This window comes from Podarcis liolepis (assembly GCF_965112155.1).
Source record: "Podarcis liolepis genome assembly, chromosome: 2".
NCBI lineage: Eukaryota > Metazoa > Chordata > Lepidosauria > Squamata > Lacertidae > Podarcis > Podarcis liolepis.
Window position 1 is genome coordinate 11,225,925 of NC_139555.1, and position 21,213 is coordinate 11,247,137.

Consider the following 21,213-nt stretch of genomic DNA (forward strand, 5'->3'; position numbering starts at 1 on the left):
ATGGTATAATGAACTGAATCTTTGGCAGAGTTCAGATGGAGAACTAAATAGGTCACAAAAAAGGATCAGACACCACACTGTAATGGTAAAAAGATACAAGTTTATAACATTTTATAAAAACTACAGTTTAAAAGTGATCCTGCCCATGGGTAACACACACCCTGCCCCAATTCCCTCCCCTATAGCAAAATAAGTGAATTAAAGGGAAGGGGGGGGGGAGGGAAATTTAAAAAAAAGCCACTGGACTAGGCTAGAGCAATATGGACAAATTCATAGATCCTCTGTTCAGCCTGAAGTGCTAAGTATTCGTCCTTCCTCTGTCTGCGAATGGAAGGAGTGTGTAAAAAGCCAGTATGAAGATGTCCTCCTCCCTTCTCTGACCTCAAACAAACAGGGCAATCCTAACCGTGTCTACTCAGAAGTAAGTCCTATTTAATTCAACGGGGCTTACTCCCAGGTAGGTGGGGTTAGAGCCGCAGCTTCAATCCCAAAACCCCAAGGGCCAGCAGTATGTCTACCAAATAACCCTAAGCACCCTAAGGCAGCCTGTCAAGTACATTAAAAACGACACAGAATGATTTGTGCTGGTGAGTTTTGTGCACAAGCCACCAGCGAGACAACCAGAATTTCAACAGGTTTCAAGCCACACCCACTGATGGTATGCCAGTTTCTCAGCTTCTACGGAAGAAAAGGTATCGGGTAGAGGTTAGGGGCAAAAGCATCTCCTAAAAGTTTCCCCGAATGCATGATAATGTTAGGAGGCTTCAATCGGTGAACTGAAGTTGTGCGTACAAATAAAATCTTGAGGCGGTGTGGAGGGGATCTGTGGGCACTGGTTCACTGCAACATGGCACACACTCAAAAAACACTGGATTTCCCCCCACATCCAGAAGGCGGAGATGTTGCACCAAGAGAGGTTGTGTTTAGAGACAAGTTTGCATGTAACATACAAATTTCAGAGTTTATGTAGAGCCCTGCTTCCGCGCTACAACTCCTCCTCCTGCTTGAAATCCGCTTTCTTCTCTGCTACAGCCGCACCAACGCAAACCCCTGCCAACTGCGTTTGTTCGTGTCGCTTTCCCGAACCCCTTGCCAAGTTTAAAACTTCCTTTCAACACAACCACCTCTTTGTGCTACTCGATGAACAAACAAGATTTGTTTTGAAACCATTTCATTTTTGAAACAGTGGAAGTCAGACACTTCCCAGTCAAGTTTCACTTCTGTTCCTAGTCAATTTCACCCCCATCAACAAAAAATGCAAGGCTTCACTCATCCTGGGTGTTGCTATCAATTCACTCGAGAAGGGTTCTTGTGTCATTTAAGTATCGCTTCCAAGAAGACGACAACCTAGCCTGTTGCACACACTAGCATAGCCATGCGATGCAGCACTTCCTGGATAATACCATTTCAGGAAGGGTAGGAGAAAGTTGCATGTTTTACACATTCATACTTTTTCTCTTTGACATGGCCACTCGCTGTGTGCAGGCATTCTGGCTTTTATTGGGGACGGGACATACAAGCACATCATTTGTTGCACACTTTAGTCGAAAAGCTCAGAAAAAAAGCTTTAACCGCGGTTTTCCTTACCATATAATTCTGACTCCCCCAGGAGAGATTGCCTACAGTCCCATAAAAACACGACAGTCCATTTTCCAGGAGTTCCCAAAACATTTTGTTCCTCGAAGGCATCTGAAAGTTCTGCAAATCTCTCCCCTAAAGGTTTTCCTTAGAGGATACTTGAGGAACACAGCGGATACTTTTAGAAAGACAAGCAAGCTCGCCCTGCAAACAAATTAATCTTCAGAGCCAAGCTGGCCGCACTTCTGTACACTGAAGTGTGACTTGCACTAGTGGATAAGCCACAAGCTAAGCCGTGTGTCAACTGTACAAGATGGCTGCAAAACACCTTCCTTCCCACTCATTCACCCACCCAGCTAGCTATGTTGCCTTTAACACCAGCAGCACCCTCCTTCTCGCCAGGTTCTGAGAGAAACCCCAACAGCAAAGATCATGTGCCACACAGCGGCTCATGCAAGCCATTTCCAAATCTGCACTTCACCATGTATCTGCCTGAGCAGAAACAAGCATTTCCCTTTGTTAGCTAGCTCAATGAGGAGCTGGACTGATAGCTAACCCCATGGCTGGCTGCACCGGCCAAGTGTTAACAAGCAGGCTGAAGAGTGCTCATTTGGTGGCACGCTAGCCTGCCAAGCCTCAAATAGCTTTGTGCTGTAAAAAGCCACACGAGCTTCAGAGGGATCGAAGCAATGATGGGTCATCACCCTGTTTGGCATGCAAAGGGGTCTGGCATCAGGTCCGTTCAAGAGAACCAGATGATTTTCAGTCTGCTGGATGGGGAAATAAGCCACAACACTGAGTACGCTTTTGCAATGCCATGGCATTACTGAATTACTGAAGGATTAATGCCAGGGGATTAACCGGAAGAGAGCAGAACAGCAATGCCTAGTGTTCAACGAAAAGGTGTTTCCTGCTAGAGCAAGATTTTTTCTTTTTAAAAACGTTTAGTACTTCTTGCCCTAGAATTGTGGCACAAGAGAGGAGGACGCCAGGAGAGAATCCCAACTTATTGTATTTCCACATGCATTTTCTAATGCACAATCCCCTAACTGCTTCTGTGGAAAGCGAAATCACAAAGCCACACGGTCGCTCAATCGTTATTCTTTTCTAAGAGAGTCGACGTTTTTGTACAGTGCTTTTTGCTGGCTCCAACCAAAACAACAAGCCACAGTACCCAGAGTTACACTTAACAAATCATTCAGCACAATGAAGTGCAGAGTAAAAGGGGGCTGAACTAATTATAGCTGGGGGGGGGGTCAATTTACCTAATAAAAGGAAGTGGGAATGAAACACTGGTTCTCTTAATACACACAAGAGGGGGGGGGGCTTGAAAAAGCTCCCTTTCCATCTCTGCTCCAAGAGCCGAAGTAACCAGTAAGTCTTGGAAGCACCATTATGATTTGGCATAATCCTCATCTTGCACCAGGAAAGCTGGACCCATGACCTGCTCTGTAGAAGCACAGAACAAATGGTGGTGGAAGTCCTTTCCAACAGTGCTTTTTGTTCCACTACTTAAGACAGCCTACTCCTGGGTAGGTGCTGCAATGCAATGCCTTCAAGCACAGCGTTAATAAACTACATAGCACACAAAACTCTCCCATTGGGCGCTCCGACCAAAGTTCAGGCTGACTGCAATGGATGAGGGAGTCTAAGAAGATACACTGCCTTTTAGACAGCCATTTGGGAAATGACAGAGAACATTTAAAAAGAAACCAGGTGATTTCTCCAAGTTTACAAGTGTTTTTGAACCTCTAGCACGCAGCACTTGCTTCTAGAGCATTGTTGTACTGTTGGAGAAATCCTTCTTGATCTAAAGTATTCCACCTCTATTTACAAACCTTTCCAGTTGCATCGGCACGTCATTTAAACTTGCAAAAGTGCTTTCTCTCCCTCTCTCTGCAACATGACCTCACGGAGGAAGCCAGTCCTCTACTGATGCATGTCTCAGAAGCTGGCTTGCAGCGAGGGATGAGTGGGAAGTGGGACCCAACAGAAGCCTGCAAAAGCCTGGGAGAGGTTAACTCTAGAAAGGGGGAAAGGGCAGGAGAAGAGTTTAATCGCACAAAAGACACAGGAGGATTCCAGATACGGGTGCCCATTCACAGGACGGGGGTTTCAATGGAAGAGTTCTGAACTGGCCGTTCTCTGTCTCTCCCCACACCCCAACACAGTCACAAACCCCCTGCGAGAACCAAAACCGATGGCAAGGTTTTGCAGACACTTGCTTTCCTTGCAGACTTGCTGCTGTTTGTTGCAATCCAGCAGCGGCAACAGCACCAGCAAGGATCACATCTTCTGAATCGGGCTGACTCTTAAGGCCTGCAAAAACTGGGACAGCCAAGAGCAACTGGAGACTTTGCTTCTCTTGGACAATGGCTTTCCTAAGATAGCAGTACTTTGGCCGAGGCAGCAGAAACCAGTATGAAGGAGTAAGGGCATCCTGGACTTGGTTTAGTTGTGAGCTTCGAGTACATGGCTTGCCATCTTCCTCCACACAGCCCAAGATGGATTATAGTCCCCTCCTGCCAGAGGAACACTTTGAAACCGTGGACTATCACTGACTCTTGTGTTGTTGCTGGTTTTTTTGGAGGGGTGGGCGAGGAAGGATTCCCATCAGATAAAGATATGAATTGTACATGAAGCGGAGTTCAATGGGGTGGATCCTGAACACATACAGGATATATATATACAAGGGAAGGGGAGCAAGAGCCAAGTTTCCTGCAAAAGGTCTGAAGAACCCTCCTCACTGGAAGTAGCCAGACACCTCCCTCCAGCCAGCAGTCAATAGCATCTCCTCTGGGAGTTCGCTGGTAGTGAACACCTGAAAGGTGGGCTTTTATGGTACCCAGGAGCACACATCACCCCACCAGCCCTTGTTTCTTGAAACCTGAGGGTTGAGAAAGGGATCCAGATCCTGCAGGAGAATAAAAAGCTCTGTAGACCTTCTGGAAAAGCTCTATAGAGACAGGCTCCTGTTATGGCAAACCTCTGATGCGACCCCTTAGGAATCGAAACCCTTCTGTTGCTAACCTGTCTCTTAAATCCACAGCTTTTGCTTCTCAGCTCTGCGAAAACAGTTTGATGCTTGATTGTTGTCTTTTTAAAATAATAATAATAATTTTTTAAAAATGATTAGTAGTCTGTCCTTCTCCCATCTTGGCAGGCCCAAAAGGCTGGGCAAGAGCTGGCAGATCTGTCAATCGAGAGCATCGAACATCATAATCGGGTCTTGCAGGAGGGTTCAGCCGTTCTCACAACGCCTTTCCTGAGGCAAATGGTGATAACTCCAACAAAAAAGAGGAACTCAGACCAAGTTTATCCACAACCACAAGGGGCTGGGAAGCCAGCCCTGGTTTGTCCTCAACTTATTTACAGTGCCAAGACCTTGTCTGAAAGTCTGTGCCCCCACTCAGCACTGCCCCCTTCCGTAGGGGGAGGCCCAGCAGGCAAACACAAGCACAACCCCACCCCACCCCAACAAATGAACAAAATAACCCACAGATAATCCTGTTTGCTTTGCAGCTCCTCCTAGTTTCCCCTTTCTCCTGGCCTACCCCTAAAGCAGCAGCTGTGAGTCAGACGCTTTGCTGGGGCAACCCTGACACATTCGTTTGTGTCTCAGCAGCCGGTCTGTCCTGGAGAAGCTCTGAAAGGAACAAAGGAGAAGAGAGGAAACATCTCACGAGTGGCACATGGAAGAAAGCGAGGCAGGGAGAGGCTCACGTAGGGTCAGAGGGAAAGTTAAAGGCTCAGTACTAAGTGTGGGGAAACACTTAAGAATGGGGGAAAGTGTTGCATTTGGGGAATAAGCCTGAAACCACAGGAACTGGCTGGTTAATTCAAACCAAGGTGTGAAATTTTGCCACCCACCTCCAGCTTCTCGGCCTTAGGGTTGCCAGATCATAATTCTGTAGTAGCAGCAGAAGCCAGAGTTGGGAGAAACTCCTTTATCCGTTTCAGGCTTTCTCCGACAAAAGAGAGAAAGCCAGATAGGCAAAAGGGAACTCCTTCCAATTCTGGCTTCCTCTCTTCTTTGCCTACTTGCCCAGGGCACACCCAGCTCTCCTCCCACCCCCAGATCCTCCTTTCCCAACCCTGTGTCCCCAGATGTTAGACTACAACTCCCACCATTCCTAGCTGGCAGGACCAGTGGTAAGAGATGATGGAAGTTGTAGGTCCAACAACATATGCAGAAACAAGGCTGAGAAAGGCTGTCCTAGATCCTACCCAAAGTTTTGCCTCAGAGCCACTCTCTTCTTGGACCCACCTTCCTTTAACTATGTCTCCAACACCAATTATTTCTTCCAGTTCCCTGCTTTTCAGCCTCTCACTTCCTTTAGCCACTCAGATCTCTTGGAACAGCTCTCCAGCCCTCCTCTCTCCCTTCCCACAGAGCATACAGCCCCTCCTCATCATAAGAATTGATTCAAAGCCACTTCTTGCCTTAGTCCCTTGTCTCCTCAAGCCTCATTCCCTACCTACACTCCCTCTGGGTTCTTGCTTTCTCAGCCTGTTGCCTACTCTGTATCATTCCTCCAGTCATCTTGCCTCTTCAGTCCCTGACCCTTCCTTTCTCTCTCCCCTGGGACCTCTTCTGGGTCATCAGCCTGCCCTACAAAAGATTTGGATTGCAGCTGCAATGACTATTCTCCCTTCCCCCACTTGAGAAGAATTGCAAACAGTTCACAGTACCCTGAGCAACTGAACATTCCATGTCATGCAAGTGTAACCAGAGGCTTCACAGCCAAAAGCACAATCCGGTATAGATACATGGGGGTTTATTGTTTTCATTTGTTATTATGATATGTATTTTTGCAGTTTCTATACTGCCCTGTGAGGGCAGTATAGAAATAATAATATACTAAGCTGCAAACTAGAATGTGAAATCACGGTTTGAAATGGGTTGCAAACCAGGGTTTGTGTTAAGCATTACATTTGGACAGTGTAGACAATGGCTGTTTGCTGCCTTCTCCAAATCTCTTATTGCTGGAAAGGTGATAGCCTAGTCTTACTAGTTCCTAACTAAGTACATCCTCTCTGAGCAAGGTTTGGCTGAACTATGGTTTCCCTGTATGTCTGAAACTTTAACTAGGGTTTTTTAAAAACCAAATCATAGGGTTGCACACAGCTAAATGTATCTGTACTGCAACATAAACTCCAACAACAGAGTATTAGCAAGGCCATGTACTGGTGCACACAAAAACAGAAGGAAAACAGAGGTGAGCTGTACAGACACAGAGAATCAGCCACAGGAAGGGGGAAAGGAGCCATCTAGAGTCCTAAAGTCAGGACTGCATGTATTCTGCACTTCCACACAAATACCAAAAATCCACAGGATGATGTACTGAGCACAGAATCCTGTTTCCTTAGCAGGGAAATGCTTTGGGAAGCCCTTTACATCCTCCCCATAACTATCAGAACAAAATATGTAAATAAGCAGAATATGGCACTGTTTGACTGGCATGCTTTGCAATTTGCAAAGTACAGCTAATTTTGGTGCAAAACTGATTTTAAAAAATATATATAAAAAGTGCACATAGCCTGACTAATACCCTGCTGTCCAATTATTTGAAACCCCACTTAGTCCCTCCCCAAGCTTCTGGAAAAAAACAGTTATCCATACATTTACTCTGTGGCTTAGAATACTATTTTAAAGTAAGCCCTAAAATGATAGCTTCTCAGAATTCTATGACAGGTTAGATATTTTCTGCTCACTCAAGATTTCCAGGGATATGCAGGATACATGTAGCTCCAAAAGCAATTATGTTGTGCACCATAAAGCTCAGGAATGCACGCACTGTCAATCAAAACAGACTTCTGAACAGCTGAGAGTAACTTCCTGCTGCCACGATGATCTGTAATTATCTGGATATTTTCTCCCATGCTGGGGAGAGCTGCCAGTTGCAGCCTAGTACTTTCTGCATCCTCTCAATCTAGAATCCCACCCAAGAGATCTTTTAGGAGGCGGCAGGCACCAATGCCTCCCTTCCTTTTGTGCAAGGAGGTCTCTCAAACACCAGGCGGGGGTGCTAACATTTCCCACCCTACACAGAAAGTGACGATGGGGGCATTACCTGCAGGCAGCGCTCACACTGGTACGGCTTCTCCCCACTGTGCACACGCTTGTGGCGCTCCAGGTGATATTTCTGGATGAAGCGCATGTCACACACATCACACTCAAATGGCTTCTCACCTGCAGAAAGGAGAAAACAGGTGCTTTTGGGGTAGGAAGAAACTTTGGCGCCTGTCTCATTGCTCCCACACCTTTTAAGCCCCAGTGATTAAAGGGATCATCCCAACCTGGCTGGAGTGCACCTTGCCCTCTGTTAAAGTTTGTGGGTCATAAATCCTTTGACCCACTGAGTTTGCTGCCAACGGCCCTGCAATAAATCTTATTGCCACTCTGACAAACTTCAGTGGCGCCCACACGCTTCCACTTGCGCACTTCCACTCTTCTCAGTTGCTGGATAATAGCAGAGTTTACACACAGCATAAAATGGCTTGTCTGTGTTGATGTGGTGTCTTCAATAACTCAGCTCGACATCAGTGCCTCTATTCTAACACACTTTATTTAGAAGCATAACAGAAAGAAAAACCTACAGAATCTAGCTGCATGCTTGCAGCTTTCTGCCTGTAACAAAAATGAAACTACCTTGCTAATATTCTCAGACAGACTGCTCTCCAGAGAGAGCTCAGCCCCCACAGAGCACAGATCAAAGGAAAATGCCCATGCACCCAGTGAATCAGAACGCTTCTGGAGTGTTAGCTCTTGACTGTCCAGAACCACAACACCCTCACTTACCAGTCCCTGGGATGCTCCCAGAGCCCTCCTCTGGAGCCAGACGTGGGGTAGGGGCTTTATTAAACTGCTCTGCTGAGGCTCGGGTAGCCATGCACTCCCCAGCGGAGCACTTTAGAGAAGCTGCCTGCCTGTGCGAAGGCCGAGAGGGAGCCCTGTGGATGGAGTCTGACAGGCTCTGTCCGCAGGGCTTTTTCTGCCGCCGCCTTTGCATGGGTGGGCAAGATGCCTCTTCCTCCTGGCGCCAGGGACGAGGCAGCTTGTTCCTGCTGTTGGGTGCCAGGGTGAAACTGCCTCAGCTCCCTCGGTGGAAACGGAGCAGTTTCACACAGGCGCCAATGCAGTTTGTTCCTCCCTTTCAACACCACGGTGTTTTGGCTCGTGATACACCGCAAAGTTGAAAACCTGACGTCGCCCACCCCTGATTTGCAATAACTACCCTTGACACCAGATTTCTGGGTGGGGTAGGGAGGTTAAATGGGGGGAAATTGTTGGTTTGATGTGAATGATTCTTGGACTAAGGAGGATAGAGGTTTTTTTTATTTGTGTTAATTTGTTAATTAATGGGTCCGAGTATTGCTTTGTTTAGTATATGTTCTCAGGCATCACCAGGTGCAGAAGAATTCTGGGACCACTTACCTGTATGGATGAGGATGTGCCTCTTGAGATGGTAGCTGCTCCGGAATGCACCATAGCAGTGTTCGCAAATAAAGTTCTTGGGGATTCGGAGCTGGAATGACCCGTTCTGCTCAATCACCATGACCTGCAGCCAAGGCACATACGGTTACTGCTACCTTCTTAGCTAACCTGTAATTTGCCTACCTAACCCTGTCATTTAATAACTGGCTTGGAGTGGGGAAAGCTAGAGGGGAAAGCTATCAAACTTCTGGCGCTTTTCCTGGAAAAAGAATGGAAGCAGCATAAATGCAAGGCATGACTTTTTCAAAATCAAGATGGAAAACCAGAGCAAATACAAGAGGTAACAGGAACGGAAGATACGGAACTGGGTGTGAACTAATTAATACCTAGTAAGTAAATAACTACAGAATATCATTTTAATATATGATGGCAGCAGAGAGACTATTGAGTGGACAAAGATGGAAATACATTATTGTTTAATATGGAGGAATGGTTGTTGAACTTATTGGAAACAAACTTGATATGTTTAATAAGAGAAAAACTATTACTGACATTTAATCATCATCATCATCATCATCATCAACCTTCTGGACTTCTTGTGTAAAAAAGGGGAAACGAATTAATCCATTTGGCTCAGAAGGAAGGGGAAATATTGCCTAACAGAAAGCTGATCAGTTGGGTGTCATTCTAGAGTGATTATTTTGAATAATTTCTTTTATGTAATTGACAGGAGGAAAAGCAAAAATCCTTTTTCTCTTCTCTTTTTTGTTTGTTTTCCTTTGGTGCTTTCTTTTCTCTTTCTTAGTTTTTGTTTTTATTTAGATTTGTTTCTTTTATTGTATTATGAAAAAGCTTTAAGAAAATCTTATTTTTAAAGATTTTTAAAGCAGATCACATAACAGTCTCACCGGCCTGCCAAGCCTCCTTCCCCTCCCTTTGTACTGCTACTACAATTCTGCTGTTACATATGGAGAGTGCTGGCAGTCCAGTCTAAGTGACACACTTCCTGCACGTGCGTCCTTCACTCAAGAGCCAGATGCTCGGCTGAGGGGAATCCTTACCTCAAGGGTTTCCCTCCCAGCCTCAGTTTAAACTCCAAAGGCTCCCAGTTAATAACTAGGACTGAGCAATACACAGACTCGTGACTTATGTTGGCTGTCCAGTCCCAGAACTGAGATTACTGCCAATGAGTTCAAAGTATTGAAAACGATGTCTTCTCCTGGACATCTGATGGGTGTTCCACAGGGCAGGTGTGACTACCGATAAGGCCCTCTGCCTGGTTCTCTGTTAACTTCACTGCTTGCTGTGAGGGAACTGCCAAATGGCCCTTGGAGCTGGACTTCAGTGTCCAGGCTGAATGATGGGGGTGGAGAAGCTCCTTCAGGTATACATGGACCATGTACTTTACATGGACATGGACTTTAAAGTCGTTTAGGGCTTTAAAGGTCAGCACCAACACTTTGAATGTTGAGAGAGATCTGCATTGGCTCCCAGTACGTTTCCTAGCACAATTCAAAGTGTTGGTGCTGACCTTTAAAGCCCTAAATGGCCTCGGTCCAGTACACCTGAAGGAGCGTCTCCATCCCCATCGTTCAGCCCGGACACTGAGATCCAGCACCGAGGGCCTTCTGGTGGTTCCCTCATTGCGAGAAGTAAGGTTACAGGGAACCAGGCAGAGGGCCTTCTCGGTAGTGGCGCCTGCCCTGTGGAACGCCCTCCCAGCAGATGTCAAAGCAATAAACAACTATTTTACTTTTAAAAGTCATCTGAAGGCAGCCCTCTTTAGGGAAGTTTTTAATGTTTGATGCTGTACTGTTTTGAATATTCAGTTGGAAGCCGCCCAGAGTGGCTGGGGAAACCCAGCCAGATGGGCGGGGTATAAATAATAAATTATTATTATTATAAATTATTATTCCCGGAAACATAATAGGAGCCAATGTAGATCTTTTAGGACTGGTGTTATATGGTCCCTCCCAAAAGTCATTCCTAGGACTCCCTCGCTTAGCTTCTAGGACGCAGACACTTCTTTCCACTGTTTCAATGTGATTTATCCGCCTGCGATGTCACTGCGTTTTTAAACTCACCAGTTATTTTATGCCTCCTTTCTGCTATACTTTTAATGATTTGATCAATGGAATTGTTTCTCTCTCTCTATTACTAGAGTTAGTGTTTTTAATCCGGAAGCCACCTTGGGGGCTGAAAGGCAGGGGAGGAATTTCTAAAAAATAACCAGCCACTTTCAGGTGAGGGAGGTGCCCTCCAGCCTCCACCAGAATCTGACAGGCATACTGCTCTGCATCTTTGCCAGCAGCAGGGAGATCATACTGAGGAGGGCTAGACCTTTTGCTAGCCCGTATGACTTAAGATTACCTGCCTTTTTATGAGACTTTTTGGGCTGAGACCCTTCTGTCGCTTCCTCTTCCTTTCGGCTGCGCGACTTCTCGCTTTCCTTGCGGTGATGTCCCTGGCAGAGAGGAAGCGGGACAACACAGGTCACAAAAACACCAGCAGCTCAACCCAGGGCCCTAAATGCCACGTTCCCTATCCGAGCTTTTTTCTATCCGTCACCCACTGACACGGCTGGAAAGGGGCACAGGGGAGCACACAGGGACCAGCTGCGCAGACAAGCTGAAAGTGGGCTGGCCCCGTACCAGCATGTTTGGAGCACCCCTTTCTCCATTCTCCACCTGCTTAGGGCTTTGCTTCGGCATCATCTTCTTGCTGGCAACCGTCGGCACCAGGCAAACCCCAGAGAGTCCCTCGCAGGCCAGGAGACTCGCCTGCGGGGAAACGAAAGCGGAGAGCTAAGTACCAGACAAGGCGGGCCAGCCCAAAGCGAGAACGTGGCTGCAGCTTCTAAGCAGAGGGTGGGAAACCTCCGACCCAAATATAGCCCTCTTGGCCTTTCGGGCCCTCAGGACTCTCCCCAGCCCACATCTCCTCCTCGGCTACACACCCTTCCCCCTAGGCCACACTCTTCATCAGCCTTGCTTCATTCCCCACTCCCTTGCTTTTGCACCGCAGGAATGTGTCAGTGAATGCCAGTGATGACTCTTGCTTGCCTGGATGTAAGATAGAGGGGGACAGATGTGTGTACACGCACCAGCCTGCTGTGCGATGGTAAAAAAAACCCTGCATGTGTTGCTCCACCCACTTTGGTCTTTGGTCCTGTCCAGGTAAGAATGCAGGCCTTGGGCTGAAAAATGTCGCTCCTGTTCTAAACTGTGGGCCACAATTTGACACGGGACTATGATGCCCTGCGCTGGCGGTGTATGGGTCTGCTTACCAGCAAAGGATATGGAGGGATGGCCATCTGTCATGGATGCTTTAGCAGTGTTTCCTGCATCGCAGGGGTTGCACTAGGTGACCCCCGGGTGTCCCTTTCCAACGAAACATTTCTATGATTCTACTGGCATTGAAAGAATAGCAGGCCTCCAGCTAAGACAGTAGAGCAAGGTTACTTTGCTGAGCTCCTTGAATCATAAAACCTAAAGCAACTCAGCTCATTGTCTTTGCTGGCTCTCAGAGACTATTAGATACCCCAGGAAACCAGAGTGACAAACATACACGCTCTGTCTCCAAAATGGCTGGCTTTTGTAGAACCCCTTTGCTTTTCCACCTAGAGCAGTGGGCCATACTTTCAGAATCAAAATTTGCTCACCCCACAGAAAATTTTTAGTTGATAAGAAGCACACTGGAAAACAAAAAGGAGAGCTGAAAATTTTTCATGTCTGGCAACCAATGAGCCCCTTCAGTTTCAGAGGGATAGACAAGTCTAAAAAGCCCAGGACACAAATTTTCATGGCCCTCTAGTGGCTATGGTGGCTCATTTACTGGAAGTAACGTATTTAGCATTAACTCTGGAAATGTATACAGTCATACCTCATTGAATGTGCTTCAGGTTGAGCATTTTTGGGTTGCGCTCTGCGGCAACCCGGAAGTAACAGGGTGTGTTACTTCCGGGTTTCGCCGCTCGCGCATGTGCACTAAAAATGACGTCACGCGCAGAAGTGGCATAACGCAACCCGCGCACGCGCTGTCGCATCTTACGTTCTGTTCAGGATGCAAACGGGGCTCCGGAACAGATCCCGTTCGCATCCCGAGGTACCACTGTACAGTGGTACCTCTGGTTGCAGACAGGATCTGTTCCAGAGGTCCGGTCGGATCCCAAGGTTTCCGCAACCTGAGGACCACTTCTGCGCATGCGCAGTCCGCTTCTGTGCATGCACGCGCGACAAAACCCAGTAAAATACTTCTGGGTTTGCCGCGCGCGCATCCCGAAGTTTACGTAACAAGAGGGTTATGTAAACAGAGGTACGTCTGTACTCGATTCTGACCAAACTAAGCCTCTGAGAGTACAATATACATCAGAAGGCTTAGTGTGGTCAGGATCAAGCACTGGTTGCCAGATGTGAAATATACTGGCATTATTTTCAGCTCTCCTACCCCACTACTGTATTATTTTGATACTATGCTATGCTACACTGAAATATTTAAATGTTTGATTGTCCTTGAATCTTTCCACCACACTTGCCATCCTCTCCTGCCAAACCCTTTGAGGGCCGGTGAACTAGAGGCAACTCTTGCTCAACTTGGGACACCTGTCAAGCGGCTGCTTACAATCTGTACCAAGTAGGGATGAGTCTTGTGGGTTACTAACAAGCGCAGAGCTGCAAGCCAGCAAGGTTATCGCTGTCTGACATCTAGACCACAATTGCTTGATTGTTGTTTTTTATTTAAAAAAGACTTATGTCAGTCTGCATTCCTGAGTTGGGAAGTAAGCTAAAGACAGGTAGCTCAGGTTGAAGCACTTTGGTTTTGCTTCTAAGCCTAAGAGGCAGACTCAGGGCAGGGATGGGGAACGTGTGGTTCTCCAGGAGTGGCTGGATTACAGCTCCCATCCAGGACTACAGACCATGCTGGCTGGGGTTAAGGGGAGCTGGAGTCCAATAGGTCCCCCATCCACGATTTAAGTGCTGCTTCTCGCCCACGTTTCCTTATTTCATATTTAAAATGTGCATAGGGAAGTGGCCGGAAATGGTGGAAACACTGCATCTCCAGGATATCACAAGGATGAGACCTGAGCCTGATAAACTTCCAAGGACATTTTATCAGTCAGTATCGCATCAAAACCACGTGTGGCCCTCGATGCCTTTTTTGGTGGCCCTCAGTAACATTTGACTCCACCTCCAGCCCTTGCACTGCCTTCCCCATGCCATGTAAATGAGGTACTGAGCTTTGGGAAGGAGACATGAGGGCTCCGACTGGGTCCTTGGGTCCTCCTTCCTCCAGCCTAGTTAGCACCTTCCCAGCTTTGGGAAGGAGGCGAAAGGGCTCCTGCTAGAGTCTTGGCCCAACTTTCCAAAGTCCACCACCTTGCCTAGTAGTAAAGTTTTGGGAAGGCCAAGTGAGGGCTGGGGAGGGGGTGTGTGAAATTTTGGGCTTGCTCCTCTCCCCCCCCCCCATGACATGGTAGCATGAGGCCTGCAAGTTCCGTGTCAAAGTACTCTTGCATCCCCACTCAGTATGAAAAGTTGGGCTGCCCTGATAAGACTTTTATAGCACCCTCTTCCTTAGAGCTGTGGGGTTTTAGGACATAGTGATAGTTGATGGGGTGGGTGAGCGTGGGAAAAGGGGGAAATCTAATTATTCAACCAAATTTGCAGAAGTAAACCTGTTGACACTAGATTAGAATTCACGGTAGCTAGCCCAAAATGAGAGAACAAGGCAGTGTAGCATAGCGAACAGAGTGTTGTACAAGAACCAGGCATTCCAAATTTCTAGTCCCTGCTCAGTCATGAAGCTCTAGGGGCGACCTTAAGGCGGACACTCTCTCAAGGCTATACGCCGGGTGGTTGTTGGAAATCAAACTCCCAAGGTATGGGGAGGGATTGAAAAACAGTAAAGAAAGCATACATGTGTATCTGCACGCTTTCAAGGCTCCTTGTGAGCTCCCCTTTACTTGATCCTTTTAAAAACAATGCTCGACAGCTTGCTGGTGTGTGTGTGTGTGTGTGTGTGTGTGTGTGTGTGTGTGCATGTGTAGCAATTTCCTTCATATGAACTAAGACAGAGGCCAAGCAGTTTCAGTGAGCGCCGATACTGCTTCTGAACATCACAGTTCAGGTGACTATGCATGAAACCTCCTGTTGCTCTTACAACTGAGGATCCACTGTAGGTGGCCTAAAGAAGCCTCTGCACAGTAACGTGGCACGACAACCAGCTCCCACGCCTCCCCCTGTGCCATGCCAGTGCCCCGCCACGCTTGGAATACTGGATAGGGCAAGGTGAGGGCAAAAAGAACTCCTAAGCAGCCTTTGCAGAATCGCCTCCACATCCTCTCCTCTCCCCGCCCCCTTCAAATGTTATATAAGGCTCAAAGCCCTCACTGAAGCTGGACAAAAGAGGAAGCCACTTCTCTCCTGATCCACACCCCAAGCACAGCTGAGAGGAAAGGACCAGGATGGCCTGGCCACTAAGCACCTTGACTAGGGAGGGTCCAGCACTGAAGGCTTGGGAATGCATGCTAGTCACTGGAGCAGACCACTGAGAGCTCAGCTGCTTTTAGGTTTCGGAGAACGGATTATCACCGAGGGCACTTTGCAGCCACCTGCTGTAATGATGAATTCCTGTTGGGACAGGATGGGAAAACCGGCCTGTTACCTGAGCCATCGCGTTAGTCTGACAGTCCTCAATACGTAGATTTACGCCAAGTCCTTATGCTTTTCTCTCTCTCTCTTGCCCAGGAAAGAATTTTACGACTACAAAGATTTTTCAGTAAATTGTTTCTGCGTTGGTCCCGTCCAATACCTTCCACTTTGACGACATCTTTCTGGAGTCGGGAGTGCCCAGAATTTGCGCACAGAAAATTTCCCCAGCCCTGTCAAAAGCTGATGAAAGCTACAGGCTGTGCTGCTCTTGTGGATGAGTCACCCCAAACCTAAATCTCCCTTCAGGATGGGGATAGGATGCCAAGGTCCTCCTAGCACAGCTGCCACAGTATTGCTGCTTCTCCTCCTCTAATTTCAACCTGTGGGTTAATCCAGAAGATAGGTTTATTGAACCATTTATTTATTTCAGAATGGAGAGAGAGAGAGAGAGAGAGAGAGAGAGAGAGACAGAGACAAACACATTGATCAAAGATGCTTTGAAGCAAGCAAAAAAATATGCATGACTCAATATTACCATGCAACAACAGACACACATACAAAAGATAAACAGTACCTATTAAGCAAGCACAGGTAAAACCCATCACACAAAAAATGCCCAAGAAACCAGTCTTCCTCGCTCTCAGCGAGCCTTCAGCCTTCCTCTGCAACAAAGATATGGCTGATCATCTAATGATCAGGAGGGGGTTTGCTAGGGGGCTTCTTTTGACAGGGAGACACAGAGACAGGGATGCCATTATGGAAAAGGTTGGAGGCCCATCAGCCTTCTTCTGAATGTTTACCAATGAGTTAAAGCAAAGCAAGGCCTCATCTGAATATCTTAAGACATGAGATTGTTGGGGAAGGCAGGCAGGTTAAAAGTAAAACACCCTCCCTACACCTAAGCGAGAATTTCAGGCAGTCACATTCTATGGATGCCTGCAAAAAATGGCTGTTGCTGCATCAGCATTTGTAGCAGGGAAAACTTGATAGGGTGTGTTCACAGACAGTTCACCACTGGTTTAACTACTGGGTGTACTCCTACCATCAGACGATTCACACATGGCCAGCAGTGGTTTAGTACTGTTTGACCTTGGAAGGTTTAAGGGAACTAGGGTGAATAGAGTTTAACCACTTCTATCCTCTTGAGTAGAAATAGCTGGAGAGTGTCCCCCAGAACGCTTCTTCCCGCAACCCTTTGCTCATTAAAAGGACTGTGACACTACTTTAGTTCTCAGCATGGGAACGAAGTGGAAAAGAACAGCACGAACAGTACAGAACTGAAAGACTTTACTGCTGGGAGTAAACTACTGTTGTTTTAAAAGGTTGATAAAAAAAATGATGTTCCTTGCTAGTATTCTCTGGCTTGTAATTGCAGGCCTCGGTTGGCAATCTTGTTTTGGATTTAGGGTTGTAGCCAATGTTAGTCCTACACAGAGTAGACCCACTAAAATTAATGCAACTAAGGTAGTCATGGCTATTAACCTCAATGTGCTTACTTTGTGTAGGACTAGCACCGGGTGCAACTCTTGCAATATTATGGCAGGAAGTTTTTAATTTTTGACTATTTGTTATGTTTTTACATGTGCTGTAAGCCACCCAGATGGGTGGGGCGTTGTTGTTATTAAACAATATATGATTACAATGGTGTATGGTGTTTCATTTTCCTGTACCACAAATGGTATAAATAAATTTCCGCTTCCTCTTGTCAACCCCACTTTCAAACGACGTAACCACTTTCAATTCACATCTCATTCATGCAAAAAACCTTGTGTGGTGTCTTGAACTGTTGTGCTGGTGCCAACAGCTGGGGAGATTTGCTACACTACTGCAACATCTTGATACACAACACAACACTACTATAAGAGCCTTTGCACCTAAACCTATTCAAATAAAAAAAACCAACCTTGCACAGCAAGATACTGATCTACAGCAGTTAAGCAATTGTCCAGGCCTGCAAAGCGAGGGCAGATCCACATGTTACTTTTTGCAGTCAAGTGTTCACTTGTTTGACTGAGCAATCTTTATATAGGGACATCTTCAGAAATCATGTGTGAGCACATTATATACATTCCCCTATAAGCAAGGGATGCCTGGATCAAATTCCAATGTTCAGTGATTCACAGTGAAGCAGTTCATTTACAGGACAAGTATCCACTGCCATCCAACATATGAAATCACCATAGCATCCAAATCCAGCTAATCTCTTCAGCTTTCTCTGTGGTCTCAAAATTCCTAAATACTGGTGCACACAGAATTATAATTGTCAAAGCATAATAAGAAATAAAAATTTTAAAATAATCCTACAAAGCGCTACTCTTAAACGTAAGCTGAAACATCTAATGCTTGACATACAAGGGTGAATCTAGAGTACAGTCAAACCTCGGTTTTCGAACGTCTCGGCTGCCAAACAATTCGGAAGCTGATCGCTGAAAACACAGAAGTGAATGCTTCCATTTTCGAAAGCGCCTCAGAAACTGAATGGCTTCGGTTTTCGAACGTTTTGTAAGTCAAACGGGCTTCCGGAACGGATTATGTTCGAAAACCGAGGTTCCACTGTAACTGTGTAAGTTAGCATTACCGTAGGTGTGCACCTATGACACTGAATGGCTATCCATGCCTACGTTAAGTAACCAAATAACTATCTACAATGTTTTACACAGAGAAATAAATATTAGCAGCACACAAGATGGCAAATATACATCGTGTGCTGAGCGAAAATGATACCACAATAACCTAAAGAGCAAAGGGCAAGGTGAAACACAAGTTAGTTCTAGAAGGTAGTACCGTATTTTTCACACCATAGGGCGCACCGGACCATAGGGCGCACCCAGTTTTTTTTTGGGGGGGGGGGGAAATCAAGAAAAAAAATATCCCCCCCCCCAGCCCCAAAGAGCAGCGTACAGGCTGCACACAACCTCTCCCTGCCAGAGGGGTTGCATGCACCTATGGAACAAACCAAGGCAGCGAGCGGGATGGATCCCGCTCGCTGTTTTTGGCTTCCCCTTTAGCCCCGTGCAGCCTCTCCTTGCCGGGAGACGCTGCGCAGGGCTAAAGAAGCCATAGCCCCGTGCAGCCTCTCCTTGCGGAGGGGTTGCGCGCAGCAATGGAAGAAGGCAAGGCAGTGAGCGGGATGGATCCCGCTCACTGTTTTGGCTTCCCCTTTAGCCCCGTGCAGCGTCTCCTTGCCGGAGGGGTTATGCGCGGCTATGGCACAAGCCTGCATTCGCTCCATAGGACGCACACACATTTCCCCTCAATTTTTGGAGGGGAAAAACTGCGTCCAATAGAGCGAAAAATACGGTAATTTGCTTTGTGAAAAATGCCCAACACATTTCAACCAAAGGTACTTCTGTGTACATTGAGGATATTTTTACTGTGGAACAGGATAGATCGAAGACACTTTTCTCCCTGAGGAGGACCTATGGTTGCGAAGTATTAAGCAACCTTCACAAAATAAATCACTACCTTCTAGTACCAGCTTGAGACCTACCTCTTCCTTTGCTCTTCCATAGCGTGGATGACTAGCACCTCATGTCCAGAAATCCCTCTGCCCTCAACTGAAAAATCTCACGTTGTTTGGACAGCATTCTTTAACGGGAGCTTGTCTTCCTACGCATTTGTTCAGGGCACTATTCAAAACTCCCCTTGTTCTAGGTGCATTTTGCGACAGGGAATCTCATTATGGCCGGCAGTTTCTGAGCTCTGGGCACAGTACTGCGCCTAAGATTTCAGATTAAAACTGCAGCGTGGAAGGAAAGGAGGACCTTTTTCTGCCTCGCCACTTCCAGCTACTCCCTGAAGACTGGAGAAGAGACCCTCTTAAGAATATATGGGGTGGGCGGGCAGGGGACGGGCTAGACCATGTGAAAAATGAACATACTGTAATATTTTAGCTGCAGTTCATTGATTTTCAGCTTTGTATTCTTGTTATTAAAAAGCACGCCTAGACATTCTGTTGTTGTGACCATAACCTAGGTTTAAGGTGTTATTTAGCTCCTAGCTTTCATATCTCAGTTTCTAGCACTGGTTCAGGGTGGGAACAACATAAAAAGTTTGAGGGCCCCAGTAGCCCCAGGTATAGGCTAATACTACCAGCAAACTATTTTATTGGAAAGGTTCTTAAATCTTTATGTAAAATGGCAATTGCTTTTATGTTATTAGACCAGCTGTGTGTTTATGCTTAGCTGCAAGTTGTTGAGATCCTTAAACAACATTAAGTAACACCCTTTATAGTTCTGTACAAGAACTCCTTAAGTGTTCTGTTGCTGAGGAAGGATTAATATAAAGATTATAAAGATTATAATGTTCAAAAAATTTATCTTACACATCACCACCAACATGCATACTGTTTGGTGTCATAAGCAAAATTGCCCTAACCTAAATTCTGTTGCAAATTTCAGGAGGTGAGGGAAAGGAAATGAAGAAGAATGAGAGAACACGGAGGGACAAGGAACAAGTATCTGCAAAGATAATTAAAAATATTTAGAAGTTGCTGTGTTTGGCATTTGGCACTACAAAATCAGACAAGAACTCTGTGGCAAAAGTGGGCATCACAATTTGAGAGGAAAGAAGTCCTGGGAAGCCATTTCAAACATAAAGGAGAGCAACCTGTCACTCATATGGCTCTTTCTGTGACAAGCCCCACTCCTTTACACACCCACTAAAACCCAGTACGTGGCATCCCATGTTCTAATCGTCATATTAATTCCTGCATGGAAATTCTACTCCCACGTAGAAATCTAACATTGCTGAAGCAGCCCTAGCCTTGACAACCTCTGATGCTTCACCGGGTTATGTGAATTAAGGAAGTAGGGGTGAATTCTACCTCTGCACAACCCCCCCCCCCCCGTTGCTTGGATGAAGCCTGGGATATGAACACGGGGAACAATATCACTTCCTATTGATGAGGTGCTTAAGAAGCGCAAGTGTGCGCACGTGTGTCAGCGTTATTATCCGCCTCCTGCACGAGATGTCCTGCGCTCTTGTGGCAGGTGCAAAAATCCAAAAGTAGCGGCCTCCTGAGTCGTTGCTCGGCCATCAGTTTTAAGGGACAACAGCCTCCCCACCCCGCAAAAAATCCCTTCCCCTTATTGCAAAAAATAAAATAAAAATATAAGTGCCCGAGGAGTTCCGGGCACCAACGGGGTGCAGGTGCGCAGCGGGGAACCAAGCGAGCGAGAAGGTCGTGCGCAAAACAAAACACAAAAAACCGTGCAAGCGCCACAGCAGCCGCGCACGCGGGTCGCGCGTGCCCGGGAACAGGAGGGAGAACCGGCTCCCCGCGAGGGCTCGCCACGAACGGGCTCCTTGCAGGGGGTCCGCCAGCGGCTCCGTCGCGCCGGGCCAGCCCCGCGCCCCCCCCTCCGCGCCCCTAACTCTCCTCACGGAGCCCCCCAAGGCCGCACCTGAAGCTCCACTCCCGCCGTTCCGGCTCCCGCTTCTCCAGGGGAGGCAAGTTCGCGCCCAGGCACCTCCGGCCGCCGAGCCCTCCCGGCCTCCACAGCCGCCCGCCGCCGCCGCCACCCCGGAAGCGGAAGCGTCGGAACC

General features: G+C 47.0%; 1 protein-coding gene across 10 annotated transcripts; it reads right to left on the reverse strand.

The window, feature by feature from the left end:
- Positions 1-80: 80 nt before the first annotated feature.
- ZNF740 (zinc finger protein 740) lies at positions 81-21,207 on the reverse strand. Of its 10 annotated transcripts, none has more exons than XR_014522658.1 (8): positions 21,072-21,207; positions 15,500-16,046; positions 11,668-11,796; positions 11,391-11,480; positions 9,017-9,140; positions 7,653-7,771; positions 1,955-5,224; positions 81-1,910 (listed from the first exon to the last, which is right to left on the reverse strand). XR_014522658.1 is itself a non-coding variant. In XM_083490566.1 (8 exons), the coding sequence occupies exons 3-8, from the start codon at positions 15,539-15,541 to the stop codon at positions 5,135-5,137; spliced, it is 594 nt and encodes a 197-aa protein (XP_083346692.1). In that variant the 5' UTR covers positions 15,542-15,645; positions 15,827-16,046; positions 21,072-21,207; the 3' UTR covers positions 1,971-5,134. The 10 variants fall into 10 exon arrangements, 9 of the variants coding, with proteins under 9 accessions (XP_083346692.1, XP_083346696.1, XP_083346693.1 ...); XM_083490566.1 differs by lacking the exon at positions 81-1,910 and having other exon boundaries at positions 1,971-5,224; positions 15,500-15,645; positions 15,827-16,046; XM_083490570.1 differs by lacking the exon at positions 81-1,910 and having other exon boundaries at positions 1,971-5,224; positions 11,704-11,796; positions 15,827-16,046.
- Between the last annotated feature and the right edge of the window lie 6 nt (positions 21,208-21,213).

What these genes read in the sequence shown, in the direction of transcription:
- ZNF740 (XM_083490566.1), bottom strand. Translation starts at nt 15,541, where the DNA reads ATGCATTCCCAAGCCTTCAGTGCTGGACCCTCCCTAGTCAAG. An exon ending in CTGGACCCTCCCTAGTCAAG is followed by an intron (nt 11,797 to 15,499) that starts GTGCTTAGTGGC and finishes GTTTCCCCGCAG; the next exon opens with GCGAGTCTCCTGGCCTGCGA. An exon ending in CCAAAAAGTCTCATAAAAAG is followed by an intron (nt 9,141 to 11,390) that starts GCAGGTAATCTT and finishes CCTTGGCTGCAG; the next exon opens with GTCATGGTGATTGAGCAGAA.